General features: G+C 42.5%; 1 protein-coding gene across 1 annotated transcript; it reads left to right on the top strand.

Annotated features, from left to right (window-relative positions):
* The first annotated feature begins 2286 nt into the window (after positions 1-2286).
* On the top strand, positions 2287-18216 carry tek (TEK tyrosine kinase, endothelial). Its single transcript, XM_051892734.1, has 23 exons — positions 2287-2510; positions 7432-7734; positions 7877-7987; positions 8269-8424; positions 8849-8980; positions 9247-9384; positions 9634-9756; positions 9849-9994; positions 10113-10257; positions 10918-11076; positions 11866-12000; positions 12078-12353; positions 12860-13171; positions 13957-14117; positions 14308-14518; positions 14607-14717; positions 14804-14994; positions 15085-15198; positions 15273-15343; positions 17177-17217; positions 17551-17647; positions 17727-17826; positions 17928-18216. The coding sequence occupies exons 1-23, from the start codon at positions 2459-2461 to the stop codon at positions 18000-18002; spliced, it is 3360 nt and encodes a 1119-aa protein (XP_051748694.1). The 5' UTR covers positions 2287-2458; the 3' UTR covers positions 18003-18216.
* The last annotated feature ends 1130 nt before the right edge of the window (positions 18217-19346 follow it).

The raw sequence follows: 19346 nt of genomic DNA on the forward strand, positions 1-19346 counted from the left end.
CTCCTCTTGTTGTCCATTCTGTGAGCATCACTGCACCAACTCTCTAGATAACTGTGTGCGTGCGTGCGTGCGTGCGTGTGTATACAGGTTTAACATACATTGTGGACTCCAAATGTCCCCACAAGGATAAAACCTAAAATCATCTACATTGTGGAGATCAGCCAACATTCCTCAATAGGAAAACAGATTAATAAACATACTAAATAATGTTTTAATTAGTATGTAAAAATGCAAAAAAGCTTTCTGTGAGGGTTAGGAGTAGGGGATAGAACATATCATAAAAACAGTAGAAGTCAGTGGAAAGTCCCACTAAGAAACAAAAACAAACGTGTGTGTGGAGCACGGATAACAGACTGTTGGTGAATAGAGGGACAAATGGGATCAGAATGAAGAAAGAGAAACTCTAACAATGTTTTTAATGCAATCAGGGGTTAGTCTTTTGTGGTTCTGAGCCCGTCCTGATCTGTTCTGGTCTGGTCAGGTCTGGCTCTGAGCCTGTTCTGGGTGTGAGGCCTCAGAAAGGAAGTCCACCCTGCTCCAGTGACTGACCTCATACAGCCTGAAGAATCCTCCTTTATCATTTCCTCTGTGTTTGCAGTTTCTAGTTTCCTATCACTGAAAAGGACTTCAGAAGACGCAACATCTGGATCAACATGCACATTCCCAAATTTCTATATATCCTAATTATTGTTAATATGCAATTCATTTTTCCAGGAGCTCTTTGCTTCTACCTTCAATTAAACTGCTAACAGTGATTGTAAATTAATTGCCTAAATTATTACATTATTAGCTAACTGCATTCTCTAAATTGTAGTGTTGACATGCATTCTCTGTAAAGCTGCTTTGAAACGATATGTATTGTGAAAACCGCTATACAAATAAATGTGAATTGAATTGAAAAGACGCTGCTCACTGTTACACGCTGATAAGATGGATGCACAGTGGAGTGTGTGAGCTTTACAATTAAAGCTCATTCGAAAGTAAAGATCTGTAACTGAGTGTTGATTCACACACACACAAAGGAAGAAAAACTAACCTCTTGTCTAAACATTCATTCCTCAAGCTGTTCCTGCCTACAGTCAAAGGGCTGTGAGAATATTTTTCCTACCACGTGTAGGTAAGTGGCAAGAGCATAAATAGTTTGATCATTGTTTTAGCTTGTGATGAAAACAAACTCATCACTTTGTAATTTTGGGGGAGAATGCTGTAACTATGACTAAACTCATATCTGATTCTTGTGAAGATCCACAGAAAACTCAGTCATCTTTATATCTTTTGCTTTATTGTGCCAGTAGGAAATATAAATTTTTAAACATTCCTTTTGCAAATCTTGTTATATTACAGTGATCAACACAGAAATCTGACCTCAGTCTGGGATTACAGAAACAGTTCAGACTAAAGCCTAAATCCACAGAAGAACTGTGATTGATTTAAGTTAATAGATAGATAATAACTATTCATGGAATTATTTTTAAAAACATCCACACAGAATTTTTTCACAAGAGGTTAAAACTTTTCACAGTACTTTAGTTTCAGGTTGGTTGTTGCATGAATCACGGAGTTCAGTTTTATGTAGCCACATTTACAGACTATCCATTAAGAAAATTACCAATCACCGGTTGTGTTAGTTAGCACTACTTGAACTTGACAATACAAAACTAAACTGGAGAAACAGTCCACTTTTATTTCCATTAGCTAAAGGGAAGAGACACGCAGTGTGTTTGTTGATTTCCGTGAGAAACCGTTGAATAATAGAAATGTCTTCTGGCTCTTTTCCCGCCATTACATCATCTCCATGTTTGCATACCTGTGAATTATTTGGGCTTCATGGTACTTCTTCTGAAAACCCAAGCACAACATTGAAACGGTTCATGCAGTAGATTATAACAATAAGGCATTCATGATCAACATGCTGCTGTTCTGATGTCTGATAGTGGAGGCCTCTGAAGCTCTTTCAGTGGAGGTGTTTCAAAAAAATAACATAAAATGCTAATTGCAGTAAAACACACAAGTGCTCAACAGCTTGACTTGAATGATTAGTTGGTCATGAACAAAATCAGCACACTGAAAACCTGTATGAAATGCCAGATTAAGAGGTTTGATTTATTCTCTCAGGAAGGGCTGCACAGGCAATTCTGCTGCGGAATATCTCTCTCGTCTCAAAGCGGGAGCCTCCCTTCAGGAGCTGCAATTAATGACATGCGATTGTTTAAGCTGCGGCCTTTCCCATCCTCACAACGCACAGAGAGGAAACAGGAAAAGGAACTTCAACTCCCTGTGCCTGAACAGAGCAGACGAGAGGGGTGGAGACGCTGGAGGAAAAGAAAGGGAGAGTTCATTTGTGTCAGAATCGAGGGATGTGTGCGGACCGGAGTTTCTGACAGACACTCGGTCTCTGAGACTGAACCTTCTTCTCTGTGGATGTGGACGAACTGGTCGGCTGTGCCTCACGGGGACCATGAGTCACCTGTCCTCTGTCACGCTGTGTCTGATTGGCTGCTTGCTCACAGGTAATGCTGTGCTTCGTTCACTCTGTTTCTCTGTGTTTTCTGGTTTATGGGACTCGAGGGGTTTGTGGTTTGTCTGCATTTGTTCTATATTGGTGGCTCTGATCATTAAGATAAAAACAAAGTAAATGAAGGATATAAATGACAGAAAGTTATAGAGGTAATATTTTGTTTAAATTTAGATTATGTATTATTTTGGTTAGTGAGATGGTTTATACATTGACATCTTTATTTGCAGATTTTACCAAACTAGTGGACTGAAAATTTGAGTTTATGAACTTTTTATTATTGAATTGAACTGCTCATAGGTCCTTCAGATGGTTGAGATGGTCCTTGCACCCAAAGTGTGTGTGTGTGTGTGTGTGTGTGTGTGTGTGTTGTAACCACCTACAATAACTCTTTGGCTGTTTCTTGCACTGTGGCCCCTGTCCAATTATAATAAACAATCTTTTGCGCTGAGTACATTCAATACTCTGCTGGCTCCAGCTTCAATAAACAAATAAGAATAAAGTAAGTTTAATTCAGTAATCCCCTTAATGCAGGAATTTGAGTTTCAGCGGCTGACCAGTTCATTCCTCTCCTCTCTGTTCACTCACAGCTCCACACCCCACTATTACACTGCCAAACCTTCACTGCCCTTTGGGCAAAAATATTCCCATCACCAGCAATCAGAACATATGAAGTAGTGCATGAGAGTGAGCCCGGCTGACACATGAGACATTTATGAGGAACATGTTTTGAAAATTAACATGAAAAGAGCTGTCAATTTGCCAGATTCATACAGATTCTTTCAGCTGATGCTGGCAGAGAGAAAGAACGAATACAAAAATGATCAAATAGAATTTGAGCTACAGCTGGCATTGTTGCGGGAACACACTTTGGATAATATTGTTTTGTAAATGAGTGGTAAATTATGTTTTTTTGCGCAAACAAAGCACTTGCGACGCTTCATAAAATTGAGTTTAAGCCAGTCGCATGGAGTACTTTAATGATGTCATTCCTACCTTTCTGGACTTGGAGTGGTAGTTGCGCTGGATCTCTATGGAGGGACAGAAAGCTCTCAGACTTCATCAAAAATATCTTCATTTGTGTTCTGAAGATGAACGAAGGTCTTACGGGTGTGGAACGACATGAGGGTGAGGAATTAATGACAGAATTTTCATTTTTGGGTGAACTAACCCTTTAAATATGAAACAACCATGAAGTGCAAGGCATGTATATGTAGTAGAATAAAGCCAAGTCATCTTTATTTATATAGCACTTTATACAAAAAATCAATTCAGAAAATCAGTTCAGTGTTGATTCAGTTCAATGACTGTGTAAAGTCCATCAAATATGAAATGAGTTCATTTATCTATACAGCATCTCTGGTGAAAACAGGCACGTCATCGTCCAGCTCAGTTCAGTTCTCATCCAATAGTGTCAGTACAGTCAATTCAATACTATTGTTGAATATTAAGTGTCCCCGACTAAGCAAGCCAGAGGCGACAGCGGCAAGATCCCAAACTTCTTCAGGTGATAGAATGGAGAAAAAATCCTTGAGAGAAACCAGACTCAGTCGCTTAGTACTCCTCTGGCCAACAAACAACCACGGTGTGATTATGATTCAGACGGTGTCATAAGTCAGATTGTTGATTGATGTCATTCAGAATATTTCATCCAGTTCCTTCTGCTTGAAGATCAGCATATGATGGGGAAGTCGAAGCTGGCCATCGGGTCTGCGCTGAGAATAAAGTGATTTCAGACGCGTATGTTCATGTTCCCTCACTAATCATTAAAGCAGAACAATAATATCAAGCCAGTGTTGTACTACTACACCCAAAGATAAGAAAGAAGTCATCATTCATCCTGACAGCCTTGTTTGGTTGCCTGTTTAAAGAGCTGGTTTAAAGCCAAACACTCTTTACACTCACACATACACACAGATTCTTTACTCGCCCTGATTAGTTTCAGTCTTATTTATGGCCCCAGATACAAGATCTCATCTGCACAGGCGTACAGTAACAATAACAGGGTGAGGTTTTCATAACCCTTCTCAAACAGAAATCGCTTTCCAACACCACGAGTAACAGTCACCGGTGAGTTTAGCTGACCTTGCCTTCTGTATGTCTGTAACGTTTTAACTGTGAAGATGTGTGCGAGAAACAGGTGAGAAAGGGTTTGATTGAATCAATGACTGAATGAAAACTAGCTAGATCACAAAATGAACATGACAGAAGCGGACGCTTGGTCTTTACTTAAAGATTCCAGCTTCAATATTTGATGAATTATGATAAATAATGTTACAGTGATAGTCATTTATTAATTTGTGTCAGGAGTGCACATCAGTAATTCTGAATCAAATGTATTTATCATTATCTCACATAAAGAGAGAAACATATATGCTTCCATTTTTTGTAATCACAGGAATGCACAAAACAACTCCATTAAGGCTTTTAAGCCCAAAGGCACTTAAAAATACTGATAAAACATCATATGTTTAAGTCACATTTCTTTAGAAAGAATAAGCATTTCTATTCATTGTGCAAACTATGCCTCAACAAAGGCACAGGCAAGAGACATATGAAATATAGTCATATATGTTTTGTCTTCTAGCAGTCTCTTGTATTTTCCATAATCATATGTATATTTATTATTGCAATGGTTGGCATAAGTAGCCGTTAGCATGGCATATAAATATATTTCCTCATAGTGATCAGAAAGCCCATTGGATCGCAATTAGAAGTTATTTAAAACGCTGGTGTCTGAAAGTGAGTTCTGAGCTGAAAATTGTTTTGATGTCTTAAATGTTTATGCTGGTAGCCTGGTATGATAACATGGGAAATGAGCAGCGGTGTCGACCCTCTCCTGAGTAAACTCTGTCTTTGTTCATGACCTCTCCTCAAGCCCCAGTTGGTGGCTTTAGACCAAAGTATTCTTCGGACTGAAAACCACTAGCCGCTGGCCCCGATCAAGCCCTGTAAGTGACAGTGTACACGTGACTGTTCTTGATACACACTAGCACTCTTCTGGCCTGACAGTGGAAACACGGCTAGTGATTAAAACTCTTCTGTGTGTTTCTGTTTCTGAGCCTGAAGTCGGCTGTATTTGTGTCTCTGCCATGGACCAGTAGTTTTATGGCTGTATTTCAGAGTGTTGCTACATTCAGTGTTTTATGAGGTCAGAGTTGAATTGCTGAAGTATTTCAGTCCTGGAGTGTTTCACAGGGCCTCATAACACACTCAGAGTTTCTGCAACAGGAAGTTAGAGTCAGTTTGAGTCTCATAATGTTCATGCCACATAAATCAAGTGTATCGTCTCCTCATTTTAATGCCATAATAAATTTGTTTGCACATTACCTGGAAAAAAGATTAAGAACTGTTGTTGATGTTGATTTGTGTGATTCAGAATCGCATCAGCTGTGTTTCTAAATTAGAAAGAGTTTTATTGGCCATATTTGGCTTGGTAGCAGGAGGATAATTCATTAACTGAAATACAACATCCAGCCACAGAATTACAGAAGATCACATTTACAGAATAAAACAAATACAATAATATGAGTAGTAAATGTACAGAGATTAGTTAGATGCAGGGATGTGCAGAGAGAACAAACTGAGATGCACATCAAGGGGATTATAAAGCTAATATACACAGATCAGGCATGACATTATGAGCACTGACCGGTGAAGTGAATAACACTGATCGTCTCTTCATCACGGCACCTGTTAGTGGGTGAGTTGTATTAGGCAGCAAGTGAACATTTTGTCCTCAAAGTTGATGTGTTAGAAGCAGGAAAAATGGGCAAGCGTAAGGATTGAGCGAGTTTGACAAGGGCCAAATTGTGATGGCTAGACGACTGGGTCAGAGCATCTCCAAAACTGCAGCTCTTGTGGGGTGTTCCCGGTCTGCAATGGTCAGTATCTATCAAAAGTGCTCCAAGGAAGGAACAGTGGTGAACCGGTGACAGGGTCATGGGCGGCCAAGACTCATTGATGCACGTGGGGAGCGAAGGCTGGCCCGTGTGGTCCGATCCAACAGACGAGCTACTGTAGCTCAAATTGCTCAAGAAGTTAATGCTGGTTCTGATAGAAAGGTGTCAGAATACACAGTGCATCAGTTTGTTGCGTATGGAGCTGCATAGACACAGACCAGTCAGGGTGCCCATGCTGACCCCTGTCCACCGCCGAAAGGGCCAACAGTGGACACGTGAGCATCAGAACTGGACCACGGAGCAATGGAAGAAGGTGGCCTGGTCTGATGAATCACATCACGTGGATGGCCGGGTGCGTGTGTGTCGCTTACCTGGGGAACACATGACACCAGGATGCACTATGGGAAGAAGGCAAGCCGGCGGAGGCAGTGTGATGCTTTGGGCAATGTTCTGCTGGGAAACCTTGGGTCCTGCCATCCATGTGGATGTTACTTTGACACGTACCACCTACCTAAGCATTGTTGCAGACCATGTACACCCTTTCATGGAAACGGTATTCCCTGGTGGCTGTGGCCTCTTTCAGCAGGATAATGCTCCTGTCACAAAGCAAAAATGGTCCAGGAATGGTTTGAGGAGCACAACAACCAGATCTCAATGCAATCGAGCATCTGTGGGATGTGCTGAACAAACAAGTCCGATCCATGGAGGCTCCACCTCGCATCTTACAGGACTTAAAGGATCTGCTGCTAACATCTTGGTCTAACATCTAACATCTTACCACAGTACACCTTCAGGGGTCTAGAGGAGTCCATGCCTCGATGGGTCAGGGCTGTTTTAGCAGCAAAAGGGGGACCAACACAATATTAGGAAGATGGTCATAATGTTATGCCTGTTCGGTGTATATTTGAATGTACATATACTGTGGCAGTAGGTGGAGATGTTGCTGAAATGAAATCTACTGGAGTAGTTTTCCTTTCAGATCCAATGATAATCATTCCTGTCCTATTTCTGCAGGCAGCGCTCTTGACATCTCAGACGTGACTCTGATAAATCCAGACCCGGTTGTGTCTTCGGCGAACCTGCCGTCGCTCCTATGTGTGAGCAGTGACTGGACGGGCTCTGGCACCAGTTTGCTGAGTTTGGGCCATGAGTATCCTGATCCGAACCCTCATGTTTTGAGCACTGAACCGGACCGAAGCCATCACTCTGCTGCTAAAGTCACGTGGATGTCTCGCAATCACACCTTTGGAGCTTTTTACTGCCAAGTCAAGAACTCTAATGGAAGTAAAATCTACACCTACAAGATGCTCCATGAAGGTAGTAAATCTGACAGCAGAGCTTTGGCTTCTTTGAAAAGAAATACTTGTTTGTAATGGCACAGGCCAGACATACACTGCCTTTATAAACTGATCATATGTTGTTTTTAGCAGACAGGGTTAACTGTTTCCTCTTTCTTCAGCTCCATTCCTCCCTGAATCTCTGACAATCACTCTTAATGAAGGTGAAGACTTAAACATCACATTCACGAAAAAGACGGATTTACCAGAGGACGTAGTCATCGATAGAAACGGTGGGAACTCTGAACACTCAAAATGAACAGACATCTGTGCGTTGTTTTATTGTGTTTATTGCCTTGAGAAAATAATATAGTCTCTATAAAGATAACTTTTATAATTTTTTATTTACTTTATTTATTTATTTATTTTAAATAACATTTACATGTGTACAACATTTACCACATACTGTATTCCTTGTTTTCCTGGCAAAAATTTTTTTCAAGAATACTTTTGTATACTTTTTGCTGTTCTAGCTGTTTTTTTTTTTTTCTCTCTCTTTTTCTTTTATTTTCAGGATGTTTTGTACACACAGTACCCAAAGATGAAATTAAGGAAAAAATGCATTACCCAATAACCAATGCAGAAGCTCAAAGTCATGCTGGATTATATGCAATCCGTTACATTTCTGGAGCTACATTCAGCTCCGCAATAACCCGACTGATCGTCAGGAGTAAGTCCTTCAGTTCATGCTTTCTTACCAAACGCCACAATCATTAAACACTCTTTCTAGTAATGGTGCAAACTTGATGTTTAAATTAAGTGATGACTGTGAGATATTTGAGATTGAATGTGTCATGATCATAAAGATTCATAATACTGCTCCTCACTGTAAGTTACACTATAAAAGGTCTTTACTGATTAAGTATTCATTTAGGAATTTGTTGGAGGAACACTGATACATTTGTCTTTGCATGATTAGGCTGCTTTAAAGTGTTTGTGAATGTGCAGAAAAGTATCATGTTCATTTTATTTTCATGCAGTCGATTGAATGCCTTAATTTAGTGCACAAGTTTCTGTCACAAAGATAAAAAGCTCACGTGTTTTCAGCAGAATGTAAGCTCATGTTGTGTAATGGTCAGTTGTTATGCTAACAGGTTGTAAGGCTGGTTTATGGGGAGTGAATTGTACCAAATCGTGTCTGCCCTGTGCTAACGGAGGCGTGTGTCATGACGGGACGGGAGAATGCATCTGCCCTCCAGGCTTTAAAGGACCCACCTGTCAAACCGGTAACACTCATATTCTTCGCCAATATACTCAGAGTGGTCCCATTTATTACAAGGGACATATTTATTTCTATAATTTACGTGATCTGTCTATGAATATGACTCTATTTTGAGCTAGGTTCTTAAATTTTTAAAACAAATGCGAACACTGTGCATTTGTGCTCAAAATATGTGCCAATATGTTACTTGGAAAAGTACAAATGGAAATGGATCACTTTTAAATGTGGGATGAGGATGAAGTGTGTGGTTGTGTGTTCTCTCGTGTACAGTGTGTGGCGAGGGCCGCTTTGGCAGCAGCTGTAAGGAGCGCTGTGTGGACGGATCCTGCCGCTCTCTGGTCTTCTGTCTCAGAGACCCGTACGGCTGCTCCTGTGCGTCCGGATGGAGGGGCCTCAACTGCAACGAGGGTGAGTTTAACACAGGACGAATTTTCTTTATGTAGGTTTAATTTAATATCCCTCATTTTACTCTATAAATGCTGTTAATAGTAGTACTGTGAACTGGTTTGGTTAAAGATGTTCATTTTGATTAAATATAATGTGAATTGTATTTTATTGCAACCTTAATCTGATAAGAAGTGATATTTCTGTATTATTATGATGACTTATTTAAATATATGTCAGATATATTGAGGACACAATGTGGTCTGATTTCAGTCTGTCCGTCTGGTTATTATGGTGCCGACTGTAAACAGAAATGTGAGTGTGAACAGATCAAATGCAATCGCTTCAGAGGATGTGAGTGTGCAGGCAGGCATGGAGCTCGCTGTGAGAGCCCAGGTGAAAATTTCATTTTATTTCAAAGTGAGTGAAACCGTCCTGTGTTTCTGGGAGATCTCTGGGCTGAATCCATATCCATGTTTCTTTGAAAGACACAAGACCTGTGATCGTGAGCAGTCTGAGAGACATCGAGCTCAACTCAGGCGTCACATACACCGTCAACTGCTCTGCGTCAGGCCAGCCTGCTCCTTTACATGGGGAAATAACCCTGGTCAAACCAGACAAAACCACTGTCTATGTGAGTTGGAGCGCAGTGAGATCATCCTTACACTGTTTCAGCACAAGTTTCTCTCCTCTAATCTGCTTCAACAGCTGCGTTATTCAAAAGGAAATGCCTCCTCTTTTATTATTCACAGGCAGTGGACACACAGACAGAAAAGAATCAGACGACATCCACATTCAGGGTGGAGAAAATCACTGTATCTGCTGCTGGCCGCTGGTTGTGTCAGGTGAAAATCAAACACTTTCAGGAGGAGAAAGAATTCATGGTGATTGTCAAAGGTGAGATTCTTCAACTGACTCCATTTCCTTCCCAGCAAAGTTCCAAAAAGCCAAAAAGTTGTATTGGCTTTGAAATTAGCAATGTCTATTGTGGGAATATTTATGGGAACTATTTAATGTGGCTGGCAGCCATAATACCTTGTAAAAGTAAAAAACAAATATAGCTGCAAGCAGCGATGATGGGCCCAAGCCCTACCACCACCCCGGTGGCTTTAGGACAACTGTGCATGGCGGGCAATATGCATTTAAAGTGGGTAAATGTAAAAGAACTACATCAAAATCTTTCAAAAATGCCACATTTACTGCAGCCAGCTGGTGCTACTATGGCCATGAACCACAACAACTACATCCATGAGATCATTTAAATTTAGATGAATTTTATGTCAGAGGATGTTATAGGTCACTTCAAATGAGTGTGAAGTTATTTGCAGCTCAAAATTGTGTAAGCCCATAATAAGTATCTTAAATTCTTTTTATATTTTTATTAACCTAATTATTAAACTAACTATGTTGTCAGTGCACTATAAATGAACTGGATCTATGCCTTTATTTTGTTATTCAAACTGATAGAAATGGATTTCTTATCCATTAATTCAGGCAAAAGCACTGCATTGGGTTAAACTGTAAAATATGTAAATCAGAACTCTTGTCTTGTTTCAGTTCCGCCACAGCCTCAGAAACCACCCGTCCTGAACGGCAGCGGTCTGCATCACCTGCTGCTGCTGGTCAATAAAGATCCCTACACTGGAGATGGACCTCTCACTTCAGTCAAGGTCATCTACAAGCAGGCTGGCACATCTACATGGAAAAGTGTTGAGGGTAACGGAGCTTAATGTGCTCGTAGTGTCACAATGTATGTGTTTTTATGGTGTCTGTTTCTGCGTAAAACAGCTGGAACATTTCATATCCGAGGTTATAGGTGACTGTGTTGCTCTTGGCAAACTGTCTAGTGTAATAAATATTTCCATTGTGCAATAGATTACAAAAAGGTGATGGAAATCTGATGAACTGAACACATTTCTGTTGGTTGTCATATACAGAACTTATTATGACTAGTCAGAAGAATGTGGTTGAAGTCATTGCTCCGGAAGGGCCTTTTCATTTCATACTGGAGGAAAAGTCCAGAATCAGGGATGTTTGTGTTTCACTACGTGTAGAGGGGGATTTTTCCTTATTACCTAATGCGTTTATTGGTGCTGGCACAAAGAGAAGGACGGTATAACTAGCGTTTCATAAGTTTGTTATTTTTAAAAGCGAAAACAATGCAAATAACAGGTACTGGAAAAATAATCTTTGCAGATATGTATTGACTAAATAAATACAGTATACAAAGTGTGTGTGTGTGTGTGTGTGTGTGTGTGTGTGTGTGTGTGTGTGTGTGTGTGGTGTGATACAAGCAAAGGGAGGAAGAAGTTAAAAAAACCCCACAAAGATCGAAAAGTTGTTTAGTTCTGCATAAGAAAACAGCTGTCATGAACACATTTGTGTCTTTGGCTCATTATTCTTGCTGAATGGACTGAATATGTGGAGTCTGTGGATCTGTTGTTGGATGTTTGATTAGATACCAGATATGTATTTATATATGACACATTTGGCTGTGTTGAACAGCGAGCGGCTCTCTGGTAAGGCTGGACAATCTTTCTCCCATGACGAGCTACACCACACGGGTGCAGCTCAGTCGCCACGGACCGGGAGGAACCGGCCAGCCCGGACCTGAAGCCAATTTCTCCACACAGGTGCTTGGTAAGAAAGCTCACGCTCAACCACGTCTAACATTCACCAAATGGTGAGACATTAAAGTGCCTGTGGTCTGTCCTCAGAGCTGCCCGTGGGTGTGAAACTGACCCCCATCAATCAGACCTCGCTGGCCCTGTCGTGGGACATGGCTTCTGCCGAGGATGCCTGGGGTTACGAGGTCACGTGTCAGCAGGTTGGAGCTTCAGGAACCGTGAGGAAGTTTCAGCTCACGTCAAACTCCTCCGGTGTGCATCTGAGCGAGCTGAAACCCAGACACAAATACCAGTGCAGGGTGAGGACGACCAGCAGCGCCACAGATCTGCCCTGTCCCAACGTCAGCGCCTGGACGCTGAGCGACCGTAAGCATGATATTATGTATCCTTATAAGCAGCTGTGTATTGATTACCTGGATACTTCATGGACTGATATATCTAAATCTCCTCTGAAAGCTCTTTTAATGTCTCTCATCCACCCAAGTCAATTTATTCCTACAGTTCTGTTCACAATACACACTGTTTGATAGCAACTTCACAGAAAATCATTGTGCAGTTTAGAGCTGGGCGATAGGATAGTTAACACTTACAGGTGATGTAAACAGTCATGTGTAACCCCTCCTGGTTGAACCACCTGCTCTAAGCAGGAATCGAACCCTGGTCCGCTGCCATGGGAGTCGGGTGCTCTAACAAAGAGGTCGAAGACTGCAGTATCTAGTGTCAGTCTCTAGAGCGCCTCTGAGAACAGGGGAGTGAGGTTTACACGCACAGCTCTTACCGGCCTACGTCCGTTAAATATATGTGCATAAGTAGCACTTGTACTTGTAGCAAATTAGTGGGAGTTATTCATTGGTTTTGCGGTGATCCTTCAGAGCTTCCTCCTCCTCCTGCCAACATCTCCACCTGCAACATCAGTGACAGCTCAGCCATCATCACCTGGTCGGTGGCCGAGGGTCACTCCATCTTTAGAGCCCTCATCCGCTACCAGCTGACCGAGCAGACGGACTACAGCCAGCAGGTGAACCTCAGCGTGCAGCCGGACCAGACCAGCATGCACTTCCAGCTCCGGGGTCTGAGGGCCGACAGCACCTACCAGCTGGAGCTCTGGACCGTCAACAACATGGGAGAGAGTACGGAGCGGCCACAGATCAGCCTCCAGACACTGACCCCGCAGGAGAGCTCACGTGAGTCTGTGCTTGAACCTAAATCCAGTGCATCTCAAAAAGCTTCCAGTAGGAGTCAGGTATTTAAGTAAAACAGTGTATTTGTGCTTGAATATATTCTCCGTCAAATTTACGATGTTACGCTGTACGGACTGCTGCCAGGTGCTCTTAAAGAGCAAAACCTGTATGGCTTTCTTCTGACTGTGAAAAAGGGGAAGTAAATGATGGCAGAATGATAATTTCTGGCTGAAGTAACACTGCCCTCTACAGGCACGGATCACTTACTGTTTATAAATGATGACCATAATATAATATAATATAAAATATAATGAAAGTAAATGGAAAATAATGAAAGATATGGAAAATATGTAGAGAAGCAGATACAAAATGGGTACAAATGTGCAAAAAACAAACAAAAATATGCTAAGGCTGTTCAAATCACATTACATTATTTGATGTTACATTATTAACATTTTATTTTACATGTTACATTATTTAAAATGCCCCTATTATACTATTTGAACGGATCAATAGCAAATAATTTCACGGAATCAGTCTCTCTAAATCCCTCCTTTCCGCAAGCCTGCTTCTGCTCTGATCGTGATTGGTCTACTGCTTACAGCTTGGAAACAAACACTTTACAACCGTTTACATTCACATACAGCTACATTACACACTGCATGAAAGGTAATTTTCAAAAAATCCATAACAGGGGCACTTTAACACTTGACAGGTAATGTTCAGCATTATAAATGCGATTTTAATGCCTTATTCTAGACTGTATTCCTGGCTGTTGTGTGTTTCAGAGCTGCACGGCCTCCAGGCTCATAGTAAAATGCTCTTCTACGCGATACTGGGCTCCGCTGGCATGACGTGCATCACAATCCTGCTGGCCTTCTGCATCGTATTACAGCTGAAGAGAGCCACCTTCCAGAGACGCATGGTGCAGGCCTTTCACAACATAGTGGTGAGATCACAATAAAAAATCAACTGAATTCAGTCACAGCTTTGTCTATATAGCAGGGCTGTTCAAACCTGCTCCATACAGCCAAGTTCAGAGAGCTTGCCTGGAGGTTTCTAGTGGTCCTGAAGACCTTTATTAGCTGCTTCAGGTCTGCTGGACCGTCTGTAAACATCTGTCTTTCCTGTGCGCACAGAGAGAGGAGCCTGTGGCCCAGTTTAGCTCTGTGCCTCTGAACATGCCGAAGAAAGTTCCCAACTCCAGCCAATCCGTGGCCTATCCGACCCTGGAGTGGAGTGACATAAAGTTCCAGGACGTGATCGGAGAGGGAAACTTTGGACAGGTGCTGAAAGCTCGCATTAAGAAAGACGGGCTGAGGATGGATGCGGCCATCAAGAGAATGAAAGGCAAGAGGAATTCTTCGTTAGAGTCATTATGTGTGTTAGAGATTGCTCAGTTTTTCTCATGACATCTTATCCTCTGTCTGGTTAATAGAATATGCATCTAAGGATGACCACAGAGACTTTGCGGGGGAACTGGAGGTCTTGTGTAAGCTGGGTCACCATCCGAACATCATTAACCTCCTGGGAGCGTGTGAACACAGAGGTGTGCGCCTCAGACGGGCTCTGATCTTCTCTGATAGGGCACTACTGCATGCTAGATCTCATTTGCACTGTCTGCTTCTACTCCAGGTTACCTGTATTTGGCCATTGAATACGCTCCTCATGGAAACCTGCTGGACTTCCTGCGTAAAAGCCGAGTGTTAGAGACGGACCCGGCCTTCGCCATCGCTAACAGCACCGCGTCCACGCTCTCCTCGCAGCAGTTACTGCACTTCGCTGCAGACGTGGCACGTGGCATGGACTACCTGAGCCAGAAACATGTGAGTGCAAGAAACACGCTGTCCACCGTCCAAATGGTGCAGTGTGTCTCTGCAATAAGCTGCTTCACCATGAATATTTTTCTTTTGCAGTTTATTCACAGAGATCTAGCAGCCAGAAACATCCTGGTAGGAGAAAACTTTGTGGCAAAAATTGCTGATTTTGGCCTGTCCAGAGGTCAGGAGGTTTACGTGAAGAAGACCATGGTAAAGATCTGAAGGCTGCTGTTCTTGTCATCCGTAAATGAACGTGTGATTTTAACATGCGCGTTTCTCCGCAGGGCCGTCTGCCGGTGAGGTGGATGGCCATCGAATCTCTCAACTACAGTGTTTATACCACCAACAGTGACGTGTAAGAGTCTGGCAGTCTGTTTGTGTTGTGTGGAGTGTGTCTGCGCTGAGAGTAATATGTGTGTGTGTGTGTGTCTGAACTGAGAGTAACGTGTGTGTGTTTGCACTGAGAGTAACGTGCGTGTCTGCGCTAAGAGTAACGTACGTGTGTGTGTGTGTGTGTGTGTCTGTGTCTGCACTGAGAGTAACGTGTGTGTGTGTGTGTGTGTGTGTGTGTGTGTGTCTGCACTGAGAGTAACGTGTGTGTGTGTGTGTCTGCACTGAGAGTAACGTGTGTGTGTGTGTGTGTGTGTGTGTGTGTCTGCACTGAGAGTAACGTGTGTGTGTGTGTGTGTGTCTGTGTCTGCACTGAGAGTAACGTGTGTGTGTGTGTGTGTGTGTCTGTACTGAGAGTAACGTGTGTGTGTGTGTGTCTGTGTCTGCACTGAGAGTAACGTGTGTGTGTGTGTGTGTACGTGTGTGTCTGCACTGAGAGTAACGTGTGTGTGTGTGTGTGTGTGTCTGTGTCTGCACTGAGAGTAACGTGTGTGTGTGTGTGTGTGTGTGTGTGTCTGCACTGAGAGTAACGTGTGTGTGTGTGTGTGTGTCTGCACTGAGAGTAACGTGTGTGTGTGTGTGTGTGTCTGCACTGAGAGTAGTGTGTGTGTGTGTGTGTGTGTGTCTGTGTCTGTACTGAGAGTAACGTGTGTGTGTGTGTCTGTGTCTGTGTCTGCACTGAGAGTAACGTGTGTGTGTGTGTGTGTGTGCGTGTGTGTCTGCACTGAGAGTAACGTGTGTGTGTGTGTGTGTGTGTGCGCGTGTGTGTCTGCACTGAGAGTAACGTGTGTGTGTGTGTGTGTCTGCACTGAGAGTAACGTGTGTGTGTGTGTGTGTGTGTCTGCACTGAGAGTAACGTGTGTGTGTGTGTGTGTGTGTGTGTCTGCACTGAGAGTAACGTGTGTGTGTGTGTGTGTGCGTGTGTGTCTGCACTGAGAGTAACGTGTGTGTGTGTGTGTGTGTGTGTGTGTCTGCACTGAGAGTAACGTGTGTGTGTGTGTGTGCGTGTGTGTCTGCACTGAGAGTAACGTGTGTGTGTGTGTGTGTGCGCGTGTGTGTCTGCACTGAGAGTAACGTGTGTGTGTGTGTGTGTCTGCACTGAGAGTAACGTGTGTGTGTGTGTGTGTCTGTGTCTGCACTGAGAGTAACGTGTGTGTGTGTGTGTGCGTGTGTGTCTGCACTGAGAGTAACGTGTGTGTGTGTGTGTGTGCGCGTGTGTGTCTGCACTGAGAGTAACGTGTGTGTGTGTGTGTGTGCGCGTGTGTGTCTGCACTGAGAGTAACGTGTGTGTGTGTGTGTGTGTGTGTGTGTGTGTGTGTGTGTGTGTGTGTGCACTGAGAGTAACGTGTGTGTGTGTGTGTGTGTGTGTGTGTGTCTGCACTGAGAGTAACGTGTGTGTGTGTGTGTGTCTGCACTGAGAGTAACGTGTGTGTGTGTGTGTGTGTGTGTGTGTGTGTGTGTGTGTGTGTGCACTGAGAGTAACGTGTGTGTGTGTGTGTGTGTGTGTGTGTGTCTGCACTGAGAGTAACGTGTGTGTGTGTGTGTGTGTCTGCACTGAGAGTAACGTGTGTGTGTGTGTGTGTGTGTGTGTGTGTGTGTGTGTGCACTGAGAGTAACGTGTGTGTGTGTGTGTGTGTGTGTGTGTGTGTCTGCACTGAGAGTAACGTGTGTGTGTGTGTGTGTGTGTGTGTGTGTGTGTGTGTGTGTGTGTTGTGTGTGTGTGTGTGTGTGTGTGTGTGTGTGTGTGTGTGTGTGTGTGTCTGCACTGAGAGTAACGTGTGTGTGTGTGTCTGCGCAGGTGGTCGTACGGCGTGCTGCTCTGGGAGGTCGTCAGCTTAGGTCTGTGAACACTGCACTCAGTATTCACTGCGTTCCAATTCATGTGCTTGTGCACTATTTTATTTTGCACTGTTTTAGCATAAATAGGGTTAGGGTAATAAAAATAATAGGGTTTTAAAAATAAAAAGAGTACTTCAAATACCCAGATGAAAGACAAAGTGTGGACACTTCATGCACATATGGACTCTGATACTGAATGACAAAATAACCTTATAAAAGACATTAAAGAATGTATAGTGCATCATTTGGGACACAACTACAGTATTGGAGGTCAGTTGTGTGTCTGAGGTGTTCCTGCTGACATGATGTGATTGGTTGGCTCTTGATTGGCAGGTGGAACACCGTACTGCGGTCTGACGTGTGCAGAGCTCTACGAGAAACTCCCACTGGGCTTCCGGCTGGAGAAACCGCTGAACTGCGATGACGAGGTGTAAGTCTGAAGCTCATGTGTCAGCCACACATGTGCGAGAGAACTGGAAATGAGGCTGTTTCTCTGTCTCGCCCTACAGGTATGAGCTGATGAAACAGTGCTGGAAGGAGAAGCCTTACGAGAGACCGTCATTCGCTCAGATCTTGATGTCACTCAATCGTATGCTGGAGGAGAGGAAGGTATCAGAGCCAGATATATGGAGATTATTACTCTTTCAGTTCTGATGAAGAGATCATTGCATGTTGTTTTGCTGATGACACTCTCCTCTCATTCTGTCCAGACGTACGTCAACACGACGCTCTATGAGAAATTCACCTATGCTGGCATTGACTGTTCTGCGGAGGAAGCTGGCTGATCTCAGAGCGATTCATTACGGTTAATATGATCCTCTGAGCAGGATTCACAGACTAGAGTTTTACACACATTGTGTTTCATTAGTAAATGACTATCGGATCATATTTCTGTTTGTTGTGAAGTGTTTATTGGTGTGTGAGATGTTGAGTGCAGATTCTGACAGATGTGTGACGTTTGTATATTTCATTGTTTTTAATAAAACTCTGATACTGCGAGCCCCTTTTGTTTCTGAATGTACATATTGTTTTGTGTAAAAAAAAAAAGACTTCGGCAGCTTCAAGCCCAATAAACCTCTGGAAAAGCTTCTATTTTTGTGACCAAAATAAATAACTTGTAACCATTTCTTAAGACAATCCAGGATTACAGATGCAGAACCCTCGACCGCTGCAGTTCAGTGTGTTGTTATGTGCACAGTTTACAGAAAGTGGTTAAATGTAATTTTAAAGGGTACACAAACATTGGCTGTGACTGGGTGATCAAATGAGGAAATCATTGGCCATGAAACTGTTTTGAACATCCATCATTAGTCTCTATGACAGGAGTAACGTTTGTCTAGCTAAAGTTATCATGGTAAAATTTCCACTGATCTGTCACTAATCTTTTTAATTCACCTCTTTGATTAAATTCACATCCCACATCACTATTACATTTTTTTTTTTTAAGCAAAGCCACTTTGTGTGTATATTCTGACTGAAGACATGCTGTACATAAGAGCTGAAATCAGTGTTTCAGTTCACATTTATTTGTATAGTGCGTTTCAAAGCAGCTTTGGAGAAAACACATGTTTTAATGATACACTATTTGGGTCTAATGAACAGAGAGTCTTGCATTAAATCATGAAACTTCCTTCACTCTCTTAAATCCCAGTGAAGAGTTTCAATCTGACAAATACCATCCAATAAATCTGCCAGCACAAACATCATTCACATATACGGTTTGATTTTTCCTGAATTAATGATAAAAACAACACTAAGGGTTATTTTTGCATTAGTTTTGGTTAACTTATCTAAAAGGGGACATTTGTCAAAAAAGGCGAACAACAACTGAATTGATTTCTTCATATCATATTTCTGCACAATACATCTTTTCTTATACTTTTTGGTCCCTGATATTTCCTAGATGTTTTGTGATATAATAAAGATTAATAATTATGAGCGCTTTGGGAACCTTTAATTGTAAAATACACAAGTGATTGAACCAGATTCTCCTCACAGATGCATTATCAAGTCCATAGACACGAGGAACCTTCAGTTCCAATTAGAGCAACTTCACTCATGGCTCGCCCATGGCAGGACATCCTGAGCAGGACTTACGGCAGCGTCCCACACGGGTCTCCCTCCGCCAT

The sequence above is a fragment of the Ctenopharyngodon idella genome, chromosome 5 (genome assembly GCF_019924925.1).
Source record: "Ctenopharyngodon idella isolate HZGC_01 chromosome 5, HZGC01, whole genome shotgun sequence".
Lineage (NCBI taxonomy): Eukaryota > Metazoa > Chordata > Actinopteri > Cypriniformes > Xenocyprididae > Ctenopharyngodon > Ctenopharyngodon idella.